We start from the raw sequence: 24,640 nt of genomic DNA on the forward strand, positions 1-24,640 counted from the left end.
TCTAAGAAGATTTAATAATTCAATAAGGGTAGACGTTACAGGACCTAACGGTCTCGTTGTCCATCCTTTCTCCTTTCATCGTCTCATTGGTTGAATTATTATAGCATTGAAATGTGGGCTTAGGAAATAATTTTTTTTCTTCCTTTCGTTCTTTCTTTCTTTACTTCTTTCTTTACTTCTTCCTATCGTTCTGTCTATCAAATCAGTGCTGGAATCCAAATAACGACTGAAAGTGCTTCAATACGATACTAAACGCAATCAATTTTGAATATTCTTTGAGATACCTAAAATTGAGTTAAATAATCTGTTAGTTGTTTATTAATTAGTCACCTGTTAGTAGTAACAAGAAAAACGGATAATATTCTTAGCGACAGGTGAAAAGATTAATTTGTATCATTTAACTGTTTAAACTAAACTGGCTTTTCAGTATTCAGGACATGGGTGTATTTGATTTATTGGAGTTTCTATAGGTTTCAGTTTTGATGAATTACTTTTTCTCAATCAATCGATATTAGCTCGGTCATTTGTTTGTTTCTCTAAGGTTTTCATGGAAATATTCTGGAATGAGTGGACTGACAGATGGTGCAAAGGAGGATCTGGTTTCTTTCTGTAATAATAAAACTGTCCAATATTGATGCGGGTAGAACTTGCGAGGAGTGATGCAACCGGAAAAGAATGCAAGACAGCAAGATGTCAGCGAACAGACAGTCAATTCGGCAAATAGAATAGATAGTATAGCAGGCAACGACTTAAATGTTAGAGACAGTAGTTTAGATTTAAACAAGAAAGAAGATGCCAGATTAAATATAGCTACTAATAATTCAGAAGCTCAGATTAAAGTAACTGATTATGATCAGTCAATGAACGACCACAGCAAAGAAGAAAATATGAGCGAAGATGACTTTGATCTGTACAGTGACGTCGATTTGGACTCCGATGACGTCAGAAGCGGGGCTGAAGAATCTGACGAAGACACGGAAGGAGCAGCGAGTGTCTCAGAAAACGAAGACATGGGAGGAAATGACCAGCGAGCAAAATCGAATCAGCTGGTGGAAACATCAATCTTAGCTTTAGATGGAATAGAGGAGGCTAGAGTTAAATTTCCCGATTCGGATAGAAAAGATTTAGTGGAGCAACATAGTGGTTCTAGAACAGATTTAAAACGTAGCAGAGGCTCGATTGGTTTGAAAAATGAGTCTGTTTTGAGCAAACGAGAAAAACTGCTGGAAAAGAGAAGAAAACGATCAAGAGTGGATAAAATCAGGGATGATGAAAAAGAACGTTGTAAAAAGTCGAGGAGCGGTGGAGGTGTTACAAGAAGGAATATCAGGAACGTAATGCAGAGTAGTGACCTGAATTCGGATACCCTCCGAGCACTGAAAGAGGAAGAAGAACGCATGAAGAGATTAGGGATTGTGGTAGGAGAAAACGACGCTGGGAGTCAGCTGTTGTCGGAAGAAATGAATTGCGAGTTAGAAGACGATGAACTCAAAAATACAAGCCCACGTGATCAAACTATAGATGTAATAAAAGCGCAGGAAACTGAAAAGCCTACTGTTAAAGGTAAAAGTGGAATCAGCGGCAAAAACGTGGCAAATGAACTGGTTGTTCTTCTGAGTGATGAAGATGATGATAGTAGTGACAATCTGTCTGCTGGATCAAATCAGATCATTCGTAAGTTTATTGTCCTTTAGAAAAGTTCATTTATTCATTGTTTATTTCGTGTCTGCCCAGAGCGACTATATGACAAGTTTTTTAATGATCAAGTTATTGGTATTTTAGACGGTGAGAGTTTTTCCTCCGACGAAGACGATATTATATGTATCAGTGAGAAGCGAACAAGTCAGCCCCATCTGCCCTCTTCCCAGCTGACCGGTGCGGGGGAGGATTACGAGGGAGAGACAGACGCAGAGTACGAAGGCGGAGACGGAGGGGAGCCAAATGGAGAGGCTGATCAGTCCAACTCAAACTCGCCAGGTAATTGTCTTTAAAAAAGAGAAGAATTTATTTCTCCATGTAGTATTCAGCAAATTTGTGAACAGTTTACTCGGTATAACAATGGAAAGGATAGGCGAAAGGCACTTGAAAATGCCCAGTTTGAGCCTACTCTCAAGATAATCATGTCATTACTTCAAGATTTTAACTGGTTTAATAAAAATATACAAATACGAAAACTTATGTATCAATATATAATTCTTTTACGTAGAAAAAGAACAAAATTCAGACTTAAAACCAAACCTAGAGACCAGATAGCTGGCCAAAAACAAGTCAGTTGCATTCCATTAAGTGCATATGAAAAAGAATAAGACCAACAAAGAAATATATTTTACTTAGTTTTTTTGCATCAAATTTTTTTCTGAAAAATCGTAAAAGCAGCAATTTCTCGAAATCCACAAGGATCTAGACGGTCAAATTTTCAGCTTAAATTCGCAGCCCTACTTTAGCTTCCCGACTGCGCCTTAATAAGTGTCAATTAATCAAAGCTAACCTAAATAATCAAAACTAATTATCAAATATAAAAATTATAAAGAGACAAAGCTTGGCATTTCCTACAAAAATTCTTTTTACCCTTGCGATGAGCAAGGGTATTGCAATCGGGTACTAGACTTTTTCCCCATAAACAATTTTGTTCACAGATTAGTCATCTTAGTAGAAATGGAAAATATCAATTCTAACATGCCCACTTCCTTGAAATTCACATAAAACTTCTATCCTTTAACTAGTATCTAGGTAAAGGCTGTTTCCGGTTGAAATTAATTTTTCAAAAAAAATACTCGAAGTTTTTTCCGGGTTCGTGGTTTTTTGTCGATTCATTCATGAGTTTCTGTCGATTCATTTTCCCTCGTTTTTTGAAAATCATTTTTAAAAATCTGGCAGGGTTGCTATTGGCCTACTTTTTAAAATGGTTTTATTCCAATTATAACAGTTTTTATTTTACTATAACTGAAAGTTCAGTAAGTTGTAAATTTACCGATTTTGCGTATATTTATATCTTTTTTAAAAATATTTCAACAGATTTTTTATTTCGGCCTAGTCAATTTATATTGCGTAATTTTAAGGGCAAAATGTATTCGTAAAGGGTTATGTGCTTCAGTATGATGGGTCGTAAAACCCATGAAATGTTTAATGACAACAGTTTTGTTTTTGGCTCAACAGGCTTCGACCCTAAATTTATTGCCGCTTGGTGAAGTAATTCCACTTTTTCAAGGCTGTTATGAACCTCATCCGATATAACCATGAAGTTTCTGTAGCTGCAGTTTTTCGAACTTTTTCACCTTCTATTTTCAAGTATTTTTTTCAACTTAACTTAGAAGAAAATCTTTTGGCTTCTGTCTGTTTTTTCAACTGACTATTTTGTAGCGCATTTCGAAGTTTTTCAAGCTAGTTCAATTCTGGCTGTTGTGCTCGGTCACAGGTTATCATCAAAACGAGTTTAAGTTTGAAACAAATAGTTGAAAATTTCGGGTTATCTTTTTTGGCATTTTGTTTTAATTTTTAATGAGTCGGAGGCTTTGTGTATCGCAAGTTGTGCAAAGCTAAGCTTCGCCTCCGTGTTCAGTTTGTGTACAAAAATTAAATTTTGACGACTGCTCGTTTGCTTAATTTTAGCAGGCAATAAACAGTTCTCGCATAAAATATTAAGAAGCTTTGATCCACGATTCTACAGCGATGCAGATGTCATTTTACTAAAGCACATTGGGTTTTGGGAATCTTACCACAAAGTTTTTGAGTATTAAAGGATATTTGTCGGCAAAAATCTGATTCAAAAAATTATCAGATTGCAAATTGTTGATTTTATAAGACGAACAGTTCATGGACTGACAATATCTTGCATTCTTATGTTAAATCAATACCGCTCAATCTCATTTTGGCAATATGACATGGAAATGTAACTTGTTGTCCACTATGATACGCACACGATACTTTGGAAGAAACAGCATCATTATTGAAAGCTTCAGTATTGTGAATAAAATTTGTCAGAAGTTTTAACTGCTTTTTGGTTAATTTATTTGAGACTAACCAAGCATGGAGCTCCAACAAATCTAAATAAAAGTCACTTGGAGTCTGAATGGATACAATTATGTTTTTATCTGCAAACAGAAGTGCCTCCTAATTTTTTGGTACGCGAGTCATCATTAATGTATAAAAGAAAAAGGAGTGGACCCAGCACAGGAACTTTGGTTTATAGAAAGCCGGTAGGATTTTTCATTACTTATCTCAACGCATTGGAACGTATCAGATTGATAGCTCCTTTATCATTTAAGACTAACACCTCTGATTCTATAGAGCTCCAATTTAATCAGCAAATTTCTATGATCGAGAGTATCGAATGCTTTTCTTAAATCAAAAAAGAAACTACCTATTGTTTTTTTTAGAACTGAGTCTCAACGCTTCGGTTAAGCATCAATAATTGCATCTTTTTCTGGAAGTCCTAATTGCTTTTATTAAATTAGATTGAATTTTTCCAAATAATTGAAGGTTCGTGATTACATGATCTTTTAACGCTCGCGCTTATCGAGCGTTTTCAAATCGGAATGCGGGCTTTTTTTCGGGTTAACAACTGGTTTAACAAAATCTTTCAAATCACTTGACATGCTACGCAGATGACATGCTCAATTTTCTGAAAATTAAAATTTAACTACCTGGTGGGTTCTAGTTACTTTTGGGTAGTTTCAGGGGGAACTTGAAAATTTCAAGTCTTTTACAAAACCAGTTTTTTTTCGGCTCAACTTGTCAGCTCAAAAATTTTCAAAAAAGGGTATTCATTAAAAAAGAGTGCCTAAATCATGGAGATATGAGGTTATGCATTAGCGGCAATTCAGTTTTTTTAACAAAGTTTTCGTCCTCCCATGTCTGAGATTCTGTGTTCAACCCTAAGAACGGGTTGTGGAAAGCTCCTTTGTATACGCTACTACGCCCACTTGCTTTTGACACAAATTTATGGCTCTTGGAAAAGTCAAAGTTTTGATGTTTTGACAGTTTTGTAACATTTTCGACTTTTCTCGAACTTGTCTGCGAAACTTGGGTTTTTGGGTTGAATCGAAATTACAGGTTGAAAGAATCTCTTCTGTATAAGCGGCGACGACCAATCTTTTTCAACAAAACTATAGTCGTCGGACATAACAATTTTCTGGTTTGTTAAACGTTTTTTTGAATTTTCGTCGATAAATATCCTGCCAAATCTGATATCACATGCCAAATCTGATTCTCGGACATGTACGTTTTTTGGAATTTTCTCGATAACTATCCTGTCAAATCTGTAATCATAGGTTTAATCGACGACACAACGGGTTGTTGGAAGCTCACCGTTAAACTTTGCTACGCCCACTAATCTTTTTTGGTCTTCAAACAAGTGAAAGTTTAGGGATACCGAAAAGTCAAGTTTTTGAGCCCTTTTTTGAGATGATGAAAGTTGCAATCGAAAGAAGCGGTTGCGCTAATTTTTTCCCGCAGAAGCGGCTACTTCTGAATTTTTTGCAACAGATAGTTGTCTTTGTGAAAATTTCGAAATCTGAAAATTTTTCTTTATTCTCACTTATTGTAGTAGAGGAATAACTAAGGTTCTGGGCAAAGTCAAATTTTTGAAATTAACCATTACGTCACGCATCATTATAAAAAATTGAAAAATATCAAACAGGAACCTCCTTCGTCAAAGATGAAACTTTTGCTGCAATTGTTCAGCAGAGAAATGGGTCGGTAATTATTTAAATCTAGCGTGCTATCCGTTTTATGAATGGGTATAAAACAGAATATTGGAGTATAAAACAGAAACAGTATAAAACTTTATCTGAATTTTCAGATAAAAAGAGCCAGATTCGAAGGATAGATTTATAATAAAAGTTAGATGGGGCGCGATGAGACAGGAGGCCACCCTCAAGAAATTATTGCTTTATTCATCAACATCTGATTGTTTTGGCTTACGTCTGTTCAATGCATTTTTTACCTCATAGAAGTGCAGCAATACAGATACATTGATTGCGAAGCACTAAAGATTTTGATGTTTAGCTCAGATTTTGCAAATTAATCTGCTAGATTCGATCCTGCTGAAGTGAAGAACTCTTTGAACGCTTTCGAAAATGCTCCCTGTTCAACGACATTTGAACCATTAACGCGCAAGCCTTCAACAGCACTGCTTTTTGTATTTTTACCGGTTATTTCATTTAATAACTTGAACACTTGGCAATTGTTACAGTTGCTAACCTTTCTATCGTTCCTTTGCCAAACTTTCTATCGTTCCCTTGCTAAATTTTCAATCGTTTCTTTTCTAACTTTTCTATCGCCCGCCACGCGTTAATTTTTTTCACTTTCAAGCAAAAGTTAACTTAGCTTATAAGCTTGTAAGCGAATTGAGCAAGCAAAGTTCGTGAAGTAATATCGTCGTATTTGGTCGTATGGTTTGCTTAAAAATCTAGCGAAACTTTAAATGTGAATACAAACTGTTGGAATTATAAACAAATTTGGTCGATAGGGATCGTGAGTCAGAACAGGATTCTCGTGAATGTGGGCCATTCTTCCGAGGACCCGGACATTTGTCTCTCTCGGGAGATATCTAGGACAGTGAAACCACACCAGATCCAGGGCATCCGGTTCCTCTATGCAAACGTAGTCGAAAACCTATCCAGGTATTATTTTTTAGTTGAATTCGTATTTCAACTCATTTTTTGGTTTTGACGAGACTAAGGTAGTAAACGGATAATCTGCTTGTTCATATCGATTTTTACATATTTCTCGCCTCAGCAAATTAAATTAACTAAGTAGCCAAGCATTGGAAATAGTTCTGAATTTGGTATGTGTTTAGATTCAGGGAGAGTGCTGGCTTCGGTTGTATACTGGGCCACTCGATGGGACTGGGAAAGACACTCCAGGTGGTAGCCTTTTCCCACCTCCTACTCACAAACCACATTTGCAAACGCATACTCGTCATTGTACCCATCAACACCATACAGGTGCTTCTTTCGTTCATCATTTCCGAAGTGTCACCACATTCTGATTCTGCCGCTTTGTTTCAACTCCATTTTAAAGTCCATCGGATATGACGAATTCTTATATTTTATATCAGTCTTACTAGTGGCGGGAAAACGAAAGTTGAATACCTGATTGGCTGAGGTTCGGATTATTAATTGTAAAACGTTTTATTCACTTTGATATGTGTTTAGAATTGGGTGAGTGAATTTTCTCATTGGACCAACTGTGATGTGTTCGATCTGAATGTCTTCCGAAGTGAGTCAGCGAAACAACAGCAAGATGCACGCAAACAGGCAGTCATAGACACAAAGCAGCAGCTCGTGAACAGATTCGAGGCAATCGTCAACAAAGTCATTTCTGCGCCTCCTTCACATGAAGACGAACAAATAGTCCATGTGCTGACTAACATGTGCGATGATTGGACAGATATCGAGTTTGACTTCCCACTGCAGGGTCAGACTTTTACTTTTGCCTCAATAGAAGCCCAAATGCAGCAACTATATTTCGAACCTCGAAGTGAAAATCACTCCGAGAGTCAAACTAAATCAGTCGGCAACGCAATTGAACCTGCAATTGTTTTCGATTCAAATTTGTTACCAGATCTTGACATTGATGCTGATAATATATTAACAACAGAAGTGGGAGACACTTCGCTGGACTGTTTGCCGGACTTTGAAGACCTGTTCTCATCTCTGCCACTAGCTATGCCGAGAAGTGATGGACTTAATGCTATCAGTTCACAGATGAGTAGGAATATTGAAACGGGTGCGTTGGTATCAACCCCTGGCCAAGTCAGCTGTGCCGGAACGGAAATGAAGCCTGGAATAAGCCATGACATGAACTTTTCATGTTCTCCTCTGACAGGCCGAGAGAATAGCACTAAAGAAATATTTGATGAAGACCAATATGATGCAATACTTAAAAACAAGGAACACGTGAAAATTGAGCCTCCACAACAAAACTCTCAGAAAACCGGATTTGGCGGTCATAATGCTCCAGACTTCTCAAATAATCAAGAGTTACGGCAAACAGTTAACTTTAAAGCGGAAGAGCTTAGACCTAGTGAACAGTCAGATTCTCAGAATGAGCCAATTGCTGGAATGGATAATGTGATAGCTGATGACGCTGAGAATAAAGAAACGGAAAGTGTGCAAAATGACAAGAACTCAGAGGATGCATCAAGTGAGGAGAATGGGAAGCGTGCGAGTAGTGAGTTCACAGTCTATAGACTGAGTGATGACTGCAAGAATAACAGAGACAGATTGGAAGTGGTGAACAAGTGGCACTCGAAGGGAGGAGTGCTGCTAATGGGCTACGAGATGTTCCGACTGCTCTCCCGACTCAGTGCCGCTGCACTCGCCAGGACTCCCAGAAATGCCAGCACTTATCCCACTGCTACAGCTTCACACAAACATGAAAACCACGCGAATTACACGCAGGTATGTCTGCCGGCGCGAATCTGACCTATGGCTAATTAAGACGGCATAGTAACAACAAAAAAATGACCGCGGCAGTCGCATCAACCTGTTGCGAGATTGTCGACTTATGGTAGGACTGTCTACAAAAATTTGAGCCGATTATTGCCGCTGAGTGGTGACCTTAAACCGAGATCGTCAGCTTAGTTATGTCTGACTAATTGAACAGTTTATAGAACAGGGTAGATTGGCATAGGCTAAATTGGAACATAGGTTAGATTAGCATGCGGTAGAATGGTATAGGGTAGATTGGAATTGGGTATATTGTCATGGAACTGTCTGTGAGTTGTTGCTCCTCCATGGAAGCAAGGCTCAAGATAAAAAGGATATCTTCGGCCGGGGCAATTACAAAAAAACTTCGGATTTGTGATTTTTGCATCATTCATGTACAAAAAAAAATAAACACCAAAGAGTGGTAAGTTTTATTTATGTCATTTCAGCCGTGTTAGATAAAAATTAGTTTGTTTTCAAGTGTCAATGAACGTATTGCAGCCAATTACATGGGTCGTGTTTTTGTTAGTTTTTCGTTTTTTTCTTTTTCAGGTGATATATATTTTTTCTTTTGTGATTTTTTCGATCAAAATTGTCGATAATTTTTTCGGTCTCCTTGGCAATTCTCCAGCTGTCTCTTTTTTTTATTTCCAGTCATCTCATCAAGTTGTGGACAACTTCTTTGATCTTTTTCTGTGCGACGAATATTTTTATCACCCTTGCGATAGTTACCCTTGCGATAAGCTAGGGTATTGCAATCCGGTACCAGACGTTTTCCCGTAAATAACTTTGTTCGCAAGATTCATCTGGATCCTTGACTCAATGGATTATTTTTTGCAATAACAGACATTTTTTGAGCACGTTAGCGTTTTGAATATCCGACCGATTCAACGATTGTTTTTTATGTTGGTTGTAATTTTACCAACTCGATTTGTTAAATGTCCATTATTGTCTTCAATTTTTTTTGGTCATTGTTCCGACCATTGAAAATTAGTTTTTAATAAGTGTTTTAGTTTTTTTTCTTTTTGTTTCCCTCGCAAAATCAGGTACCACAAATGACCATTGGACTGGATTGAGTGATATATCATATTAAAGTCCTTTCAATCAGGATTCGAACCACACTAATTTTTTTTCGTCGAACTCAAGCGACAAAAGCCAGCGAGCAGGCTTATTTATGGTTATTTTAAGCCGTTTACAAAAGCTTATTCTTGCTTAACTACAATTTCGCAATTGTTTTTATTGCTTTTTTCAAATTGACATTGTTTGGAGAAAAACCTGAGACACATTCTGCGGATTCTCAGAATAGTTGAGCTATCAAGCCATATAGCTCTTCTCCTTTTTGTCGACTGATTTGCCACGTTGGTTTCGACAATGAATACCTACAATTTTTTTGTTTGTTCAAGTGCTGACATAATTGTTCCGACGACTTAATGAGGGGAGGAACTTCATCTTCCGATGTGTACCAGTTTTTTTAATTTCTACTTTTTTTTCACGTAAAATCGGGTATCATAATTAATCACAAGAATGGGTCGAGTAATTCATCATATTAAAGCGCTATCAGTCGCGATGGCGCGACCTTAAACGTTTTAAAAAGGCTTCTCAGTGTTTCGAGAAAACCCTGTATTCAAATTCTGAGCCAAGCGAGGAACGCAAGCGAATATCTGGGTACAAGTTATAATAAGTAATTTTTTGAAGTCGTGAAAAACTAAGTTTTACTCAAGGAACACTAGTTTTTGACGTTTCTTTGGCAATAAACAGTTTTTGAAAAAATCAAAAAAAGAACTGCAAAAATTCAAAAAAGTTGAATTGATTAAAATATAAAACTTAAATTGATTTGAATACAAACAGAAGGAAGCCTGCCGAACGAACAGTGGCCCCCAGGCAACTCAATAAGTGCATGGAACCGAAAGCTCCCCCTCCCTGTGATAGAACTCCAAGTGGCCCCCAGGCAACTGAATAAGTGCATGGAACCGAAAGCTCCCCCTCCCTGTGATAGAACTCCAAGTGGCCCCCAGGCAACTCAATAAGTACATGGAACCAAAAGCTCCCCCTCCCTGTGACAGAACTCCAAGTGGCCCCCAGGCAACTCAATAAGTACATGGAACCAAAAGATCCCCCTCCCTGTGATAGAACTCCAAGTGGCCCCCAGGCAACTCAATAAGTGCATGGAACTGAAAGCTCCCCCTCCCTGTGATAGAACTCCAAGTGGCCCCCAGGCAACTCAATAAGTACAGGGAACTAAAAGATCCCCCTCCCTGTGATAGAACTCCAAGTGGCCCCCAGGCAACTCAATAAGTGCATGGAACCGAAAGCTCCCCCTCCCTGTGATAGAACTCCAAGAGTCCCCCAGGCAACTCAATAAGTGTATGGAACCGAAAGCTCCCCCTCCCTGTAATAGAACTCCAAGTGGCCCAGGCAACTCAATAAGTACATGGAACCAAAAGCTCCCCCTCCCTGTGACAGAACTCCAAGTGGCCTCCTAGCAACTCATTAAGTGCATGGAACCGAAAGCTCCCCCCTCCCTGTGATAGAGCTCTTGGACTCAAATAGATTATTTAAATATATAGTTATAGTTTCGTTTTAGTTCACGAGCTGACAGTTTTTACTGGACATGTCGTTTTGTTTCGAATGCAATTGATAATCTGTTAAACTATTAAGATTCGGTTATTAAGCTAAAAGACTAGAAAATAGTTTTTTTTTCAGGAAAAGTCCTAAAGTTTGTTCATGAAAAACGTCGTATAACTCGTTCTGGCAAACTTCACTGTCAAACAGCAAAAATATAAATGTCTTGAAAAACGTGATCGACTTTTATTTTCGAAAATGGAATTTAGTTGTCAGATTTCCCGGCGAAATAAAACTTTAACCTATTGATCAAATATTTTATTTTGGGTCAACTCTATTTAAAAAGCATCAATCTTAGCTTGTTTGTGAAATTCAAAGAGCTTCAAGTATTTTTTTATAGACATTCGAAAGTAAACGTTTTAAAAAAAAATTCTTTTTTTTTGCGTTTCCTTGCGTTCATTACTCTTTTCCAACTTTCAGTTGGCTATGTTTATTTTTTGCAGAGAACTGTAGTTCATTTTGTCTAACTTTCTTAGCTTTCGTGTAATTTCTTTCGTCATGAATCGCATTTTTTAAAGTTTTTTTAATGAATGTGGTCCAAACTTTGTGGTATTTGCACAGCAAATAGCTGCTTGCCACGAATTGTAACTTGTTAAGTGTCAATAACCGTAGTGATCATTTTTTTTGTTTCATATACACTTCTGCAAGTGTTCGATTCTTCCACAACTGTCTTACACATTTTTTCGGTTACCTTTACACTTCTGCAACTGTCTGTTGGCTATATTTAGGTTCTGAGAATGCTTTTGGGAACTTGTACCGGTGGAACATTTTTTGGATTAATTTTGCTGGTGTAAGTTTTTTTTTGTGATTCCAAATAACAGAAATTATGAAGCCTTTTGCAAAACTTAGGTAATGTCATTTAATCCGTTTACAAACGATAACAAAAGTTTTGCAAAAGGCTCTATAGTTGCTTTCATTTGGAATTTCACTAAAGCAATGATAAACTTTGAATCAGAATAGTTATCAATGACCGATAATTAATTGTTTCTATGGAGCATAGCTTTCCATTAAATCGGAGTTGGCGCAAAGTTCAGCTTCGCCCCCTTTTAAATGATGGGTTTTCAAAGTGCATTTAATTTCAGGGTGATCTCAGAACTAGAAAAGAAGTGGAGGAAGAAAGTATGAAGGATACAGAGTTGGTTGACCGCCTGCAGCAGCAGTTGCTGAGTGGGCCTGAGGTGGTCATCTGTGACGAGGGCCATAGAATCAAGAACTGTGATTCGGCCATAGCCAAGAGTCTCAATGCCATACACACAAGACGCAGAGTTGTGCTCACTGGGTATCCGCTACAGGTAAATTTAAAAGAAATCGAAATATAATTTTATGATTCTCGCTTACATTTATTGCAATTGAGGCGAATGTAAGTTTTCAACTTATAAAATTTATGTCACTTCATGTCCGACGGTCAATAGTTTTAACAGGTTTAAAAAATATATAAATTGACATGTTGTTTTGAACCAACGTTTTTTTCTGATTCGTGTTAATCTCAGAAAAATGACAATTAACTTGTGAATAAAAATACGGTTGCTTTGGCGCAGAACAATCTGGTGGAGTACTGGTGCATGGTGGATTTTGTGCGTCCCAACTATCTGGGCACTCGGCAGGAGTTCTGCAACATGTTCGAAAGACCCATCTCAAACGGACAGTGTGTGGACAGCACACCACAAGACATCAAACTCATGAAATACAGGTACGTCAACATACATCATATTTTCCCTTTCCAATACAATTTTACTTCGAACGGTACTTTTTTGGGCTCCGATATATTTTCATTTCATTAGGCCCAGTCATTTTCGGGGCTCAAACTAAATCGACAACGATTTTCTTTGTAATTTTATGGCAATTGCTTTATTTGTTCAAAGGGAGAAAGAAAATTTGTACTAGGTCGCATGTGTTGACATCTCTGCTGCGCGGGTTCGTACTTCGGAGGAGTCACTCGGTGCTGATCAAGGCACTCCCAAAGAAGACAGAGTTCATCATCCTCGTACGCATGAGTCCCATTCAGAAGGAGCTCTACAGTCGGTATCTGGGCCACATCAAACGCCCATCAGGTGAACAACATGGAGTGACACAGCAAGTAAAAAACGCGGGCTCAAATTCCACGCAGTTTCCAATGCAAGAGCTGGCAGGCGTTCACAACCAAAAAAGACTTGCGTCTAACATATCCGTGCACAGCAAGGTGTCATCAGTAGGAGAAGCAACGGAGCCGCCCAGTCTGAACCCAATTCGAGCATTTGGAACTCTGTGTAAAGTGTGGAACCACCCAGATGTGCTCTACAAGGCCATGAAAGAACAGGAAGCTATGCTTAGTGGGGGCGGCGGGGGAGGAAGTGGGAAGAAGGCGTTCATTGACTACTCGTGGGCTGAGTCGTTGATGAGTCAATACAAGCCTGAAAATATCAACGATGGGCCCAAACTGTTACTCCTCATGGAAATCATCAGGCTCAGGTGGCTTGATTAGTTGATAGTTAAGGAGCTCGCATGATTGTTTCACTTAACTAGTTTTGCAAAAGGTAGCCAGGTAAAAAATGAAATGGCGTTGAAAATGATATGAGGTAAAAAATTCAATGTTGTTCCATGAAATGAAACGTAGGTTAAAATGCAAATAAATTTTGAAGCATGTTTCACTTCGTGAATTGCTGAAATTCAAAAAGAGCGGAACAATTTTTTTCAAGCAATGCCAATTTTTAGCGTGCCACCCGTGGACATTTCAAAAAATTTTCCGAAAAAAATAAATGCGCAAAACTTTGCGTGCAAAATTAGAAGACGGAGTTTGGCTGCCGTCTTGTTGTACACTTGTTGTACCTGGAATGATATACATGTTTGTGTTGCAGCGTGAGTGTGGGCGAGAAGGTGCTGGTGTTCAGCCAGAGTCTGGGCACCCTCACTCTGGTGGAGAGGAGCCTGGCCAGTCGCACGGTGCCCCACTCCAACCGCATCTGGCAGCGCAACAGGGACTACTTCCGATTGGATGGGGAGACAAGTGCCACTGAGAGGGGCCACATCATCAACAAGTTCAACACCCTGCAGCCATCCTCCAGTCCCGATGTAAGTCACGCAATCGAGCACTGTACAGTCATTATGATATCATTAAATTGCATTTGTTCCATTGAACTCAGAATCGTGGCTCCATTTTGTATAAGTTGGTTGTGTAATGGTGAATATCTACAAGTCATTAGAAATATAAAATATAAAGTTTAACTTGAGAAATTTACTTGAGATGGATTGATTGTTCGCTCTGTGAGTATATTGTTCATCAAGATGATTAGCTGACTGTGTGTTTCTAGTCATTCTGAGACTCTTTTCAATATGATTTGGTTGTCTATCTTCGATTCAGGACTGTGACAGTGGTGGATGTGGTTGGGTGATGTTGCTGTCCACCAAGGCCGGATGTCTGGGCATCAACCTGGTGGCTGCCAGCAGAGTGGTCATCATGGATGTCTGTTGGAACCCATGCCACGACGCACAGGCCGTCTGCAGAGTGTTCAGGTACTCAAACTTAAATTTATTGACTACGTTTATTTTAAATTAAGAAATGACAATGTATTTAATTTAGAATGACTGCGGATTTCTGCTTGTTCTCACTAGCTAGACCAAGTGATGTTGTAACCGGGAACTTTTTTCCTTTGACAATTTTTCGTACAAAGCTGCCAGAAATAGCTCTTGCTGTATGTGATATCGTGATATCTTCGTTGATTACACATGCGTACTTTTTTTTTCGAACCTGAGCAGCAAATATTGGCGCCATTTTTGGTCGCACTTTTAGGGATTTTTGATAGCATGTGCTTCGACATTCGATATTAATAAGTTAACACAGTTGATGCCTTTTTAATTCATCAAATGAACCGGAAAAAGCTATTTTTTTCAAACAACAACAATAATAAAAACTAGATTTCAGAAATTTTCTAACTCACTATATCCCGCAGTTTTTTGAAATCAATAGTTTATACATAATGTGGCTTGATGCTTTCCAATTTAATACATGTTTTAATTCCTTCAGTTAGTTTTATTCCAAATTATTACTTGCAAAATTGTGTCTATTTGTGCCACTTTTGCTGCATGACATTGGCATGCATCTTATTGGCATATGTAGTTCCTTTTATTTTTACTAGTGGTTGCCGATTGCTGAGACGTCGTGCCCGAGAGGGCAGGGCGTGAGACTCCATTTCTAGAGGCTGCAGGTTCGAAGCCAATACGTAGGAAAGTATTACTACTTCGAGGCTTTTTTCTTTTTCTTTGCATTTTTTAAAGCTACTTTTTGTCGCGTTCTTGCTTGTAGAATTCAAGTTTTTACTATATTTTATGCAATCATACCAAATATGAAAAATGTAAATTGAAATTATAAGTGATGACCGAGCAGAGATGTTAATGTTATTTATGGATGTAAAATAAATGCAGTATAAAAAGAGATCTAAAAATTGTTATCCATCACAATATTGCCAGAGAGAAATATAACTTCTATCACAACAAACAAACAACAACAAAACAAAAAAAGAATTAATTCCCTTATTAATAATAAGGCATAATTTATATAAATAGATGAACAAAACTAGGATCTACAGAAAGAGCAACGGCACTTCAAAAACCAAGTGCATGAGTTTTCACGATTGAAGAGTTTAGAGCGCTCTAGTAAGAAGTCTTTGAGGGTACTGCGAAAACGGCGCAAAGAGGTGAAAAAGTCGATCTCCGTTGTTTTCAGCATGTAGTTCACGGCACGTGCTGTTCTGTGGGTGAAGAACGTCTCGGTTGACCATCTTCTTGCGGGTTTCACTGTCATCAACGTGCTGGATCTTGATGTCGTCACCTTAAAATAATAATACGCAGCAAAAGGGAGTTCTGAGTCGCCATTTAACATTTTGTGGAAAAGGATAAGGTCGTTAAATATAAGCGTGAAGGATATGGGAAGCGAATTCGTTAAAGAAAGTTGCTTTAAATAGGGTAAATGACCTGTAACCCAGGTAAGACATTTCCTGTTGAAATTCTCAAGCTTCCTTAACATAGTTAAAGAGGGAGATCACACAGGACTAGCATACAATAAAATACTTTTAACACAAGTATTGATGAACATGAGTTTAACAGAAAGTGGAATGTGATATGGAATAGAACGTTTGATAAAATGAAAGCTTTTATTGCTCGATAGAAGTTTTTTACTAATATGGTTTGACCAAGTAAGATCAGAGCTAACAAGCAGACCAAGGTCTTTGAGTAAATTAATAGAATGAACAGGTTGGTTGTTAACAAAAATACAATCAGGAAATTTTCCATTGAATATAATGAAATTGCACTTGTCTTTATTGATTTTAAGACCATTCTGAGTACACCAATGAGTGAAACTGTCCACATCAGACTGTAAATCACTGCAATTTGTCTTACAAATGAATTTTGAGTCATCAGCGAAAAGAAAGCAGTTTGAATGATTAAATATATCAGGAAGATCGTTAATAAAGAATATGAAAAGCAGAGGACCCAGTACGCTCCCTTGAGGTACACCACTAGTAACTGGTAAAGTGGTGGAAATGCTTGTTCGAACTTTAACACATTGAAAACGGTTTGAAAGATAAGAAATCAAAAGAGCGGTAAAAATATCGTCAAAACCAAAAGCAGCAAACTTCTGTACAAGAATGTCGTGCCTGACAGAATCGAAAGCTTTGCTAAAATCGAAATACATGGCAGCGCAAGGAATTTTGGCATCATGAGTGTGATATACTTCATCTAGATATGAGAGCATTTGCGTTATGGTGGAACGCTTCTTGCGGAATCCATGCTGAGCATTCGAAATTTTGTATCGGACTCGAGGGTAAATATAATTAAACAAAATACGCTCGAAGATGAGTGAAAGAGGAGGAAGTATGCTAACTGGCCGATAATTAGTAATATCATAAGGAGAACCAGATTTGAAAACAGGAGTGATGAGTGCAGTTTTCCGGGAATCGGGCCAAACACAAGATTGTATAATGGATAAGAAAAGGAAAGAAACAAGCGGAGAAAGAATGCTGTGACAGGATTTATAAATGAATGCAGGTATATTATCTGTAGAACGAGTCTCTTTGCATTTAGCCAGGAGCTCGTCAACAATACTGGGGGAGACATCAACTTCGGAAAGTTTGATTTCCGAATCAGCCAAACTACCACCAGCAGAAGGACTATTTTCAGATACTTGATAAACAGAAGCGAAATATTGATTGAAAGTCTCACTAATTAAAACATCGCTCTCGACCTGTTTGCGTCCCCAAAAAAGTTTAGTAGGGACAGGTTGAGTTGATTTAAATTGGTCCAGAAACATAAAAGCATGCTTGGAAGAATTCGGCGAAAAACGTTGAATCAGCAGAGTTTTATCGAGTTCAACTGAGTTTGAGAAATCATTCTCTAATTGAGACAGATATTGGCGATTAAAACAATTCAAATTGTTCAGAGTTCTCAGTTTATTAGCAATATGAATAGAATGAGATGAAAAATAGAACGGAAAATCTTTTCTGCGAGCCGTAATTTTACGACATGAAGAATCAAGTGCTTGACAAACAGTTTCGTTGAACTTGTCAATGAACTCATTATGACAGTTAGAATGCAAGATAGAGTATAAGGGCGATATAGCCCGACTGAAACTTTCTGAATTAAGACTACTTTTTGAGTAAGTGACAGATCGCTTTGTAGTAAAATGTGAAATTGAACTTGCAGCAAATACATGCGCAAAAACTGGATAATGATCAGAAAAAGCAGTGGCACCTCGAAAAACTATGAATCGATGAGGATCTGAAACGCAGAGCAAGTCAAGGATATTGCCCGAAACTAACTGGTGCTGAAATCAACAATTTGAAGCAAGTCAAGATCATCTAGTGCTATCAAAAATTTGTTTGAATAATCAGAAGTAGCAGTGTGTGAGCTCCAGCAGACATCAGGAAGGTTGATGTCACCGAGAACTGCGGTAACAACTCAGTCTTTCGCAACTTTGCGACCGAGACATTTTACAACCTCATCACGGTGGTTAAACATAGCCTCAACAAGCACAGAAGAATCAACTCTGAATAATGAAGTTTGAGGTGGATTGTAAATCAATAAGAAACTATAAAATGCTTTATGGAAATCAATAATGATAGAACAGCAAAAATCAGAGTAAGAAAAGGATGATAAAATACTGAGTTCCAGGCTCACACGGACAGCAATAAGCACTCCTCCATGTGCTCCTGAAGTTCTGTCAATTCGCATGAGGACGTGATAGCCAGAAGCAGGGAAGATTTCGTGATTCTCTATCTCATCATAGAGCCAGGTTTCGGTGATAAACAGTAAATCAATGTTGTTAGAAAGCAGAAAGTTGCGTAGCTTGAGACGTTGAGTACTTGTTATCAAGCTTTGAGCGTTGATAAGACACAACCTCAAATCCGCTAGTCATTCGGGTAACGGAATTTCCACATTATTATGGTAAAGTTTCAGGTTTTTTATCTTGAGATCGCTCTTTGGAATGTTGTCTTTGGTGGAAACATCAGTCCTCAGTTTCAATATTTTACGCAATTTGATTTGGTCAGTAGGAGACAGAGATTTTGAAATGTAAATGGGAGATTGAAAGGATTGCAGTTTGTAAGCTTTAGATAAAACTTTGACACAGTCAAATTGGGAAGTAAATTCAACAAGTAAGGTGCGTGGGCGCGTACTGGTAGCAATACGTTTTCCCAGGCGCTTGAAAGATCTAACTTTAACAAAAGAATCCTCACCTAGGTGATTCAAAATAGCAGTAATATGGTGAATATCAGATTCAGTTTGCGATTTGAAATCACCTCTGTTTTCGGATATACCATCAATTTTCAATTCACGAGTCCAAGTATTATCGACAGGAGAAGAAATTGCAGGAACTGTAGTAGGAGTTGAAGCAACTGCGGCGTATGTTTGAGCAGAGCTCGAAACTGTACCAGCAATTTCAGTAAATTTCTCAGTAAGTTTATCGGTAAAATTAGATAAAATAACTTCGATCTTTGGAGTAATAACCTTATCCAAGGTGTTGTCCAAGATTTTCTGATTGATTGGTTCATTGGATTTCAGACACTCACCACAGACGTATTGAATGTTGTCAATCATGGTGATCTGTTGAACGAGTTCTGGTGATATTCCACAACACTTGTCATGCATCCACTTCCTACACGAGTAGCAGAAGATCCATCCACCAATCGTCTCAGAACATTTTTTACACACATCTTGTTCAGCAGTTGAATTTGCTCGATTCGTGCGTTTGATCGGAGCCATTTATATGAAACTATTTAATAAGTTTATCACAACAATTAGGCTAAATAAGTTTATCACAGTTGTTTCCATCCTTCCAGCCCGCTTTTCCGAAGCTTAAATTTGCTCGGGCACGTAAACCTGAAGCCCAAATTTGCTCAGGCATATCGTAAACCTTAAGTTTAAATTAGACAGGGCTATCTTTCAATTCACTCTCTCTATTCGTATGACTTCTATAGAATCTGGTATTAGGAATCGTTAATTCATTCAATTGTAAATATTTTAAATACGCTCTCTTCATTTGAATTACTTCGAGTTACATTTGTCAATTGATTACCGATCCAGTCGAATAAGTGACGATCGATCCAGTCGCGAAGGCAGTTTGACGACACTCTCAGCTGAAGGGGAAAGCTTGCTGAACAAACCAAATGCAGCATCGCGCACAGAAGGATCTGCAATTTCGTGGAAAAAGTTGTGATTTCAAGTGGGGAATGACATGTGTTTTGTTTCCATCTCCGCGCTTTTGATGTGTTTTCGCTCATAGGGTTTTCGTGAGGAAACGTTAGATTGGTACTGCTGCTTTTTGAGTTACTGAAACTGGTGTTTTCTGAATGATCGCAACCACTGTGCCCTGAAATCAATTGAAATCGCGGTGTTAAACAACTATTACATTAAGTGATGGCATAAACAAATAACCACATTTTAGGATTTCGATTGCAAAAAGTCCGAAATAAAAAAAATTGATTTTAGTTACATTAGTTTACTCGAAAAAACGCTAATATAACATAAGAACACATGATAATAGAGCACATGAAAGAACACATGATAATAGAAATGACAGAACACATAGTTTTAAAATGAAACACATTGTCGCCAGCTAACTTTATCAACATAAGATTTCCATTGAGCTATTGGGACTGAAACACGAGTCCCAGACTGATTTGGCACACATAGACTTAATTGTAGATTTTGACTGAAAACTCTCACGTATTATTTTTAAGATTTTGATTCTAGTTAAATTTTACGACTTGTTATGAAACATTGCGAGACGGAAAGTCGAACCAATAGATCTTTTTTTGACTTCAATGTTAATTGGTTCGACTTTAGAGATCAATCAATTAACATTCATCTCAATGCAGTTTGAGATCAAAAAAAGTTGGTCTAACCTTTTTTTTTAGTTAAACAGCATTCTTTGAATCACAACTGATACGACTGAAGTATGATAAGTTTACTTGAAACACTGATTTTAAATTAATGCTCATGGTGAAATAATTATTGATACTTTTAAAAAAGCATTTCTAAATTAGCTCACCCTAATTCTAATGTTAGTATACAAAGTTTGGCAGTCTCAAACAGGCTTTACAATTTGTTTTATCACTACCGCAAATAGTTCAGGAAAACTTCGTTAGCGTTTTGGCAGCACTGTGAAATCGCTTTAACAACCCTTATTTCCTTAAGCTTCATGTGATATTGTTGGAATGTAATCGGTTTGATGCAAAAAAAAATGCGTCAAGACTAATTTCAAGTAAAACTTCAAAGGCTACCAAAATGTACGTTACCTGACGCAACACCCGTACCTGTTGTACAAGCTGACACAGCTCTAGGACAAGCCGATGTAGACCGTATAGCATGCGAAAACGCAGCAAGTGTTGAGCGTCCGAAATTCGCAACGCAAAAATATGATCACTTAGTGATTCGCGTCTTCAAACAAGAAATGCCGAATTGGATTAGAATAAAACTATTAGAGTAACGTTTAAACGGCACAGGAAATTTTTTATTTACGCTCACCAGTCTGTTACTTGTGTTTAACAGAATTATCCCAACGAACGATTTTGCAGGATATGTTTTAATTGAAGTAGTATTGGACATCACGGTAAACCTTATAAATGCACTCACTAGAATTAATAAAACAGAAGAGATGCAAAACCGTACTGAAGCGCTAACAAAACAGTTTGAGAACACCAAGTTAGAGCAAAATTCTATTCAGCACTAATCAAGTTGCTACCTAGAAAAAAAGTAGCTCACAGATCCCAAAAACTATTAGGGCAAGCAAAAACACCGCCAGGGGCAACTTCTCTTTATTTTTCTTGGTCAAGGCAACAATGGGGGCACTCAAACAATATAACGTTACAGGGAGTAGAAATGGGCGGTCCTCAAACTTTTTATGATCAAATAAGACCCGTGCAAAAGGCTGAGCTAACCCAGCAACAAAATGTCCCGCAACAAGAAAATTATGCAAATCCGGGCCTTCAGAACTATCAGTACTCTCTTTCTCAAGGACCGCATTTTCCTGTGACATCGATGGGCCCTATTTTTTTGTCTCGGTTGTGGCATACCTGGACATATTAAAAGATTCTGGGATCAAGTTAACATCCTCCCCCCCCCCCCCCCCCCCCCAAAGAGACCAAGTTAAGATCCTCCACCCAAGCGTTCAGTTTGAATTAAATTTGCTAAGCGCTGCGTGTAAAACGCTCTATTCTGATTGGCTGAAAAATCGAACTCAGAACCAAGTTAACATCCTCCCCCTAAGCGTATTCGGGGGGGGGGGGATGTTAACTTGGTCCAGATTCTGTCCTGGTATACAACGCCTAAAGTAGCAATGAGATTGTCAATTTTTCCCCAGCCCAGTCAAAAAACGAACAGAGGCAGGTGAAACATGTGGGAAGTAGCACAGAAAAAATCTGAATCACTTGAAACTTTTTCATATAATAATTATAATAACGCTAATTTTTGCGCAGTTATTCCAATGGAGAGAGAAATTTTTTGCTAATTTCAAAGCTTTTGTTGGCTGCAGCGCTTGTATTAGCGCTATATCTCTATAAGTTAATGGAAAACTGAGATCAGAAAATTCAATTATCTTTTCTGACATCACTCCAAGTCAATTTACACATGTTAAAGTCGCCTCCGAAATTCAACAACATCATTTTGTGTATCTGTTTTTTCGAAAAATAAAATATCGATTCTTTTCGTCATCTGGTTGGTTAAAACTATCAACGTATTTTCTTCTAATAACCAAAGCAAGCCCAGGGACCAAAATGAACCGTGAATCAAACCTAAAATCAATTTTTTGTTTTCTTAGAAAAAACAATTACGATCCAACCACAAGAGTAGTTAGTAGTTGAATGCGAAGTAAACTACGGAGGATGTAATTCTCATCAATGTACGAGTATATCCAATCGTACGTCTTGAAAACAACTCCGCAGTATACAATTATGCCTTATGACTTTGTTTCAGCATATTGCAATCAAGCCAATCGTAATCTTGAGCAGTTTAAATTCACACTCAGAATCGTTCACAGTTTTAAATCCAACAGCCTCTCCCTTTTTTTTAAACTATATCACTTTTGACACCCAGAAAATTTGTCTTTTCTTGGTCCACAATTGTATAAGTGTCAAGCTTTAGAAAAGGCAAATTTTTTGCAGAGTCCATAAATCAACTAATCGCAAACGAATGTTTTAGATATCCCTCCCAAAATCCAAGACCCAGCTCTGACAAGGAAATTTTATGATTTCCTCTACCGGAAACGTGCGAAAACCCTGTAAACTTGTCTAGGATTTGTTGCTCGAGATTAAACAGATAGAATTAAGCAGCCAAAAAAAACTGGCAAAACAAAAGGTCGGTTTTATCATAATTTTTATAGATAGATTCTGTACTATCTTCTGATTGAAAATTGCAGATTGAACAAATACTTGGTGAGTTTAATGATATCTGTGCTCGTCATAGATTTGACGTAGGATACAACACTGAGTATAAAGTGAGTTAAAACCGAAACATCCCCTTTTATCTTATTTCCACAGTCATGTAACAAGTACTACTCCACGAGAATAATTGCAAATTGAGTAAGATCTTTTGCAATACTATAAGATAACAACATTGTCTGCATCAAAATACAGCAATTCCATTTTTGTTCTGCGAAAAAAAATGACGACAGTAATCTCGTTGATTTACGCGGCATAAACCATTTACTAAAACATGATAACAAAAATTAAAATTTTTAAAAATATTCTAGGGAAGATTAAGTGCAGCTTTTCGCACGAAATTGTTTTTTCTGTTAACTAGACTGTTCGTAGGCATTCCATTGCGTTCAATTGACTGACAGTCCAATTGTTAGCTTTCAATTTTGCTTCACGTACATACTTGTACACATGATTCGTACAAGGCCTCGAATACTCGGTAACATGATTTAGTTCCTTTGTTTTAGCATATCTTGATTCTTGCATCGCCGCTAAAATTGCACACAATACATGGATAATTTTGCCACTGTAGCAAACACCTTATCTGAACTCTTGCCAAGCTTGCGTAAATTTTTTGAATTCATTAAGCGTTCAGGTCTGAATCTTTCACCCGCTTAGAGGCAAGTTGCGAAAAATTATCACGCCAAGTGGGAGACAAGCAGCATCGGAAAAACTCATACGTTTGCTTAGCTTGATGAAAAATGCCAGAGACATTGAAACAAGCTAAGATTCTGATTGTGTTTTACCAGTTTTTGCCAAGCTTGAACGAATGTTTTTGCCACCTTATCAGTTTTAAAGAAAAACTTAGAAATTAACACATAGGAAACACGAGATAAAGCGTTGCAAACACTGAAAAATGACTTACATTTAGCAACTAAAATGACACTGCGTCCAGCAAAACCTTACCAAAAGTTTTTATTTCCCAGTTGGTAGTTTTCACCAAGCACATTTGTCTTGATGATCCAAGTTATCTAATTAATAAAAACGAAAAAGCAAAGTCCAATATGCACCTGTTCTTTTTGGATCCCAATTGTTTCATCAGTCAATTAAAATTGTTAACTCATTGCAAAGAGTTCTCGGCTGTTAACTTTACCATGAACTTTTTTTCGCACTCTGTTTGGGGGCAGAAAACCTATTTTACTCCTCATTAATAACATAAACCCTAAAAGGTTTTTGAGGCGAAATCAATTTACCCATCTTTGAAGAATTTTGTTGATCGGCTTGTCTTTAGCAACGTAGGCATGTACCCGGCAAAGCAAAGGCAGCCGCATGATTTTTATCGCGCATGCATACTGACCCGTTAAAATCAATTGTACTTAAGCTAACCGATAAGATTACAACCCTAGAAATTGACGGTTCACTGATCGCGAAAACACCTGATGTTTCTGTATTAATTCAGGCTGCTTTTTGTCATTAGATTATCATTGCTAATAAATCGTAACGATACTACTGCTTTGCGTATACGCTGTTAATCAAAACAAAAATTACGCAAGTCAAATGTCAAACCCATTTGATTCTTTTATCAGAGTCCTACACAAGCAATTTAAACCTGCGAAATGGACAAGATGAAGATTTTAACAGTCCAAATTGTAAAAAAAAGTGGATAAAATGGAAACTTTTTCCAAACCTTTTTTACGCATCGTA

At 37.7% G+C, this 24,640-nt stretch overlaps 1 protein-coding gene across 1 annotated transcript in view; it reads left to right on the forward strand.

The window, feature by feature from the left end:
* The first annotated feature begins 545 nt into the window (after positions 1–545).
* Positions 546–24,640, forward strand: part of LOC134854796 (helicase ARIP4-like) — a 30,795-nt gene continuing 6,700 nt past the window's right edge. Inside the window, exons 1-10 of the mRNA XM_063871154.1 lie at positions 546–1,674; positions 1,783–1,977; positions 6,470–6,623; positions 6,800–6,947; positions 7,158–8,405; positions 12,137–12,346; positions 12,593–12,744; positions 12,939–13,502; positions 13,889–14,102; positions 14,392–14,543. Coding sequence (XP_063727224.1) covers positions 660–1,674; positions 1,783–1,977; positions 6,470–6,623; positions 6,800–6,947; positions 7,158–8,405; positions 12,137–12,346; positions 12,593–12,744; positions 12,939–13,502; positions 13,889–14,102; positions 14,392–14,543 — 4,052 coding nt within the window. The 5' untranslated portion in view covers positions 546–659. The remainder of the gene's footprint in view (positions 1,675–1,782; positions 1,978–6,469; positions 6,624–6,799; positions 6,948–7,157; positions 8,406–12,136; positions 12,347–12,592; positions 12,745–12,938; positions 13,503–13,888; positions 14,103–14,391; positions 14,544–24,640) is intronic.

This window comes from Symsagittifera roscoffensis, chromosome 9 (assembly GCF_963678635.1).
Source record: "Symsagittifera roscoffensis chromosome 9, txSymRosc1.1, whole genome shotgun sequence".
NCBI classification, from domain to species: Eukaryota; Metazoa; Xenacoelomorpha; order Acoela; family Convolutidae; genus Symsagittifera; species Symsagittifera roscoffensis.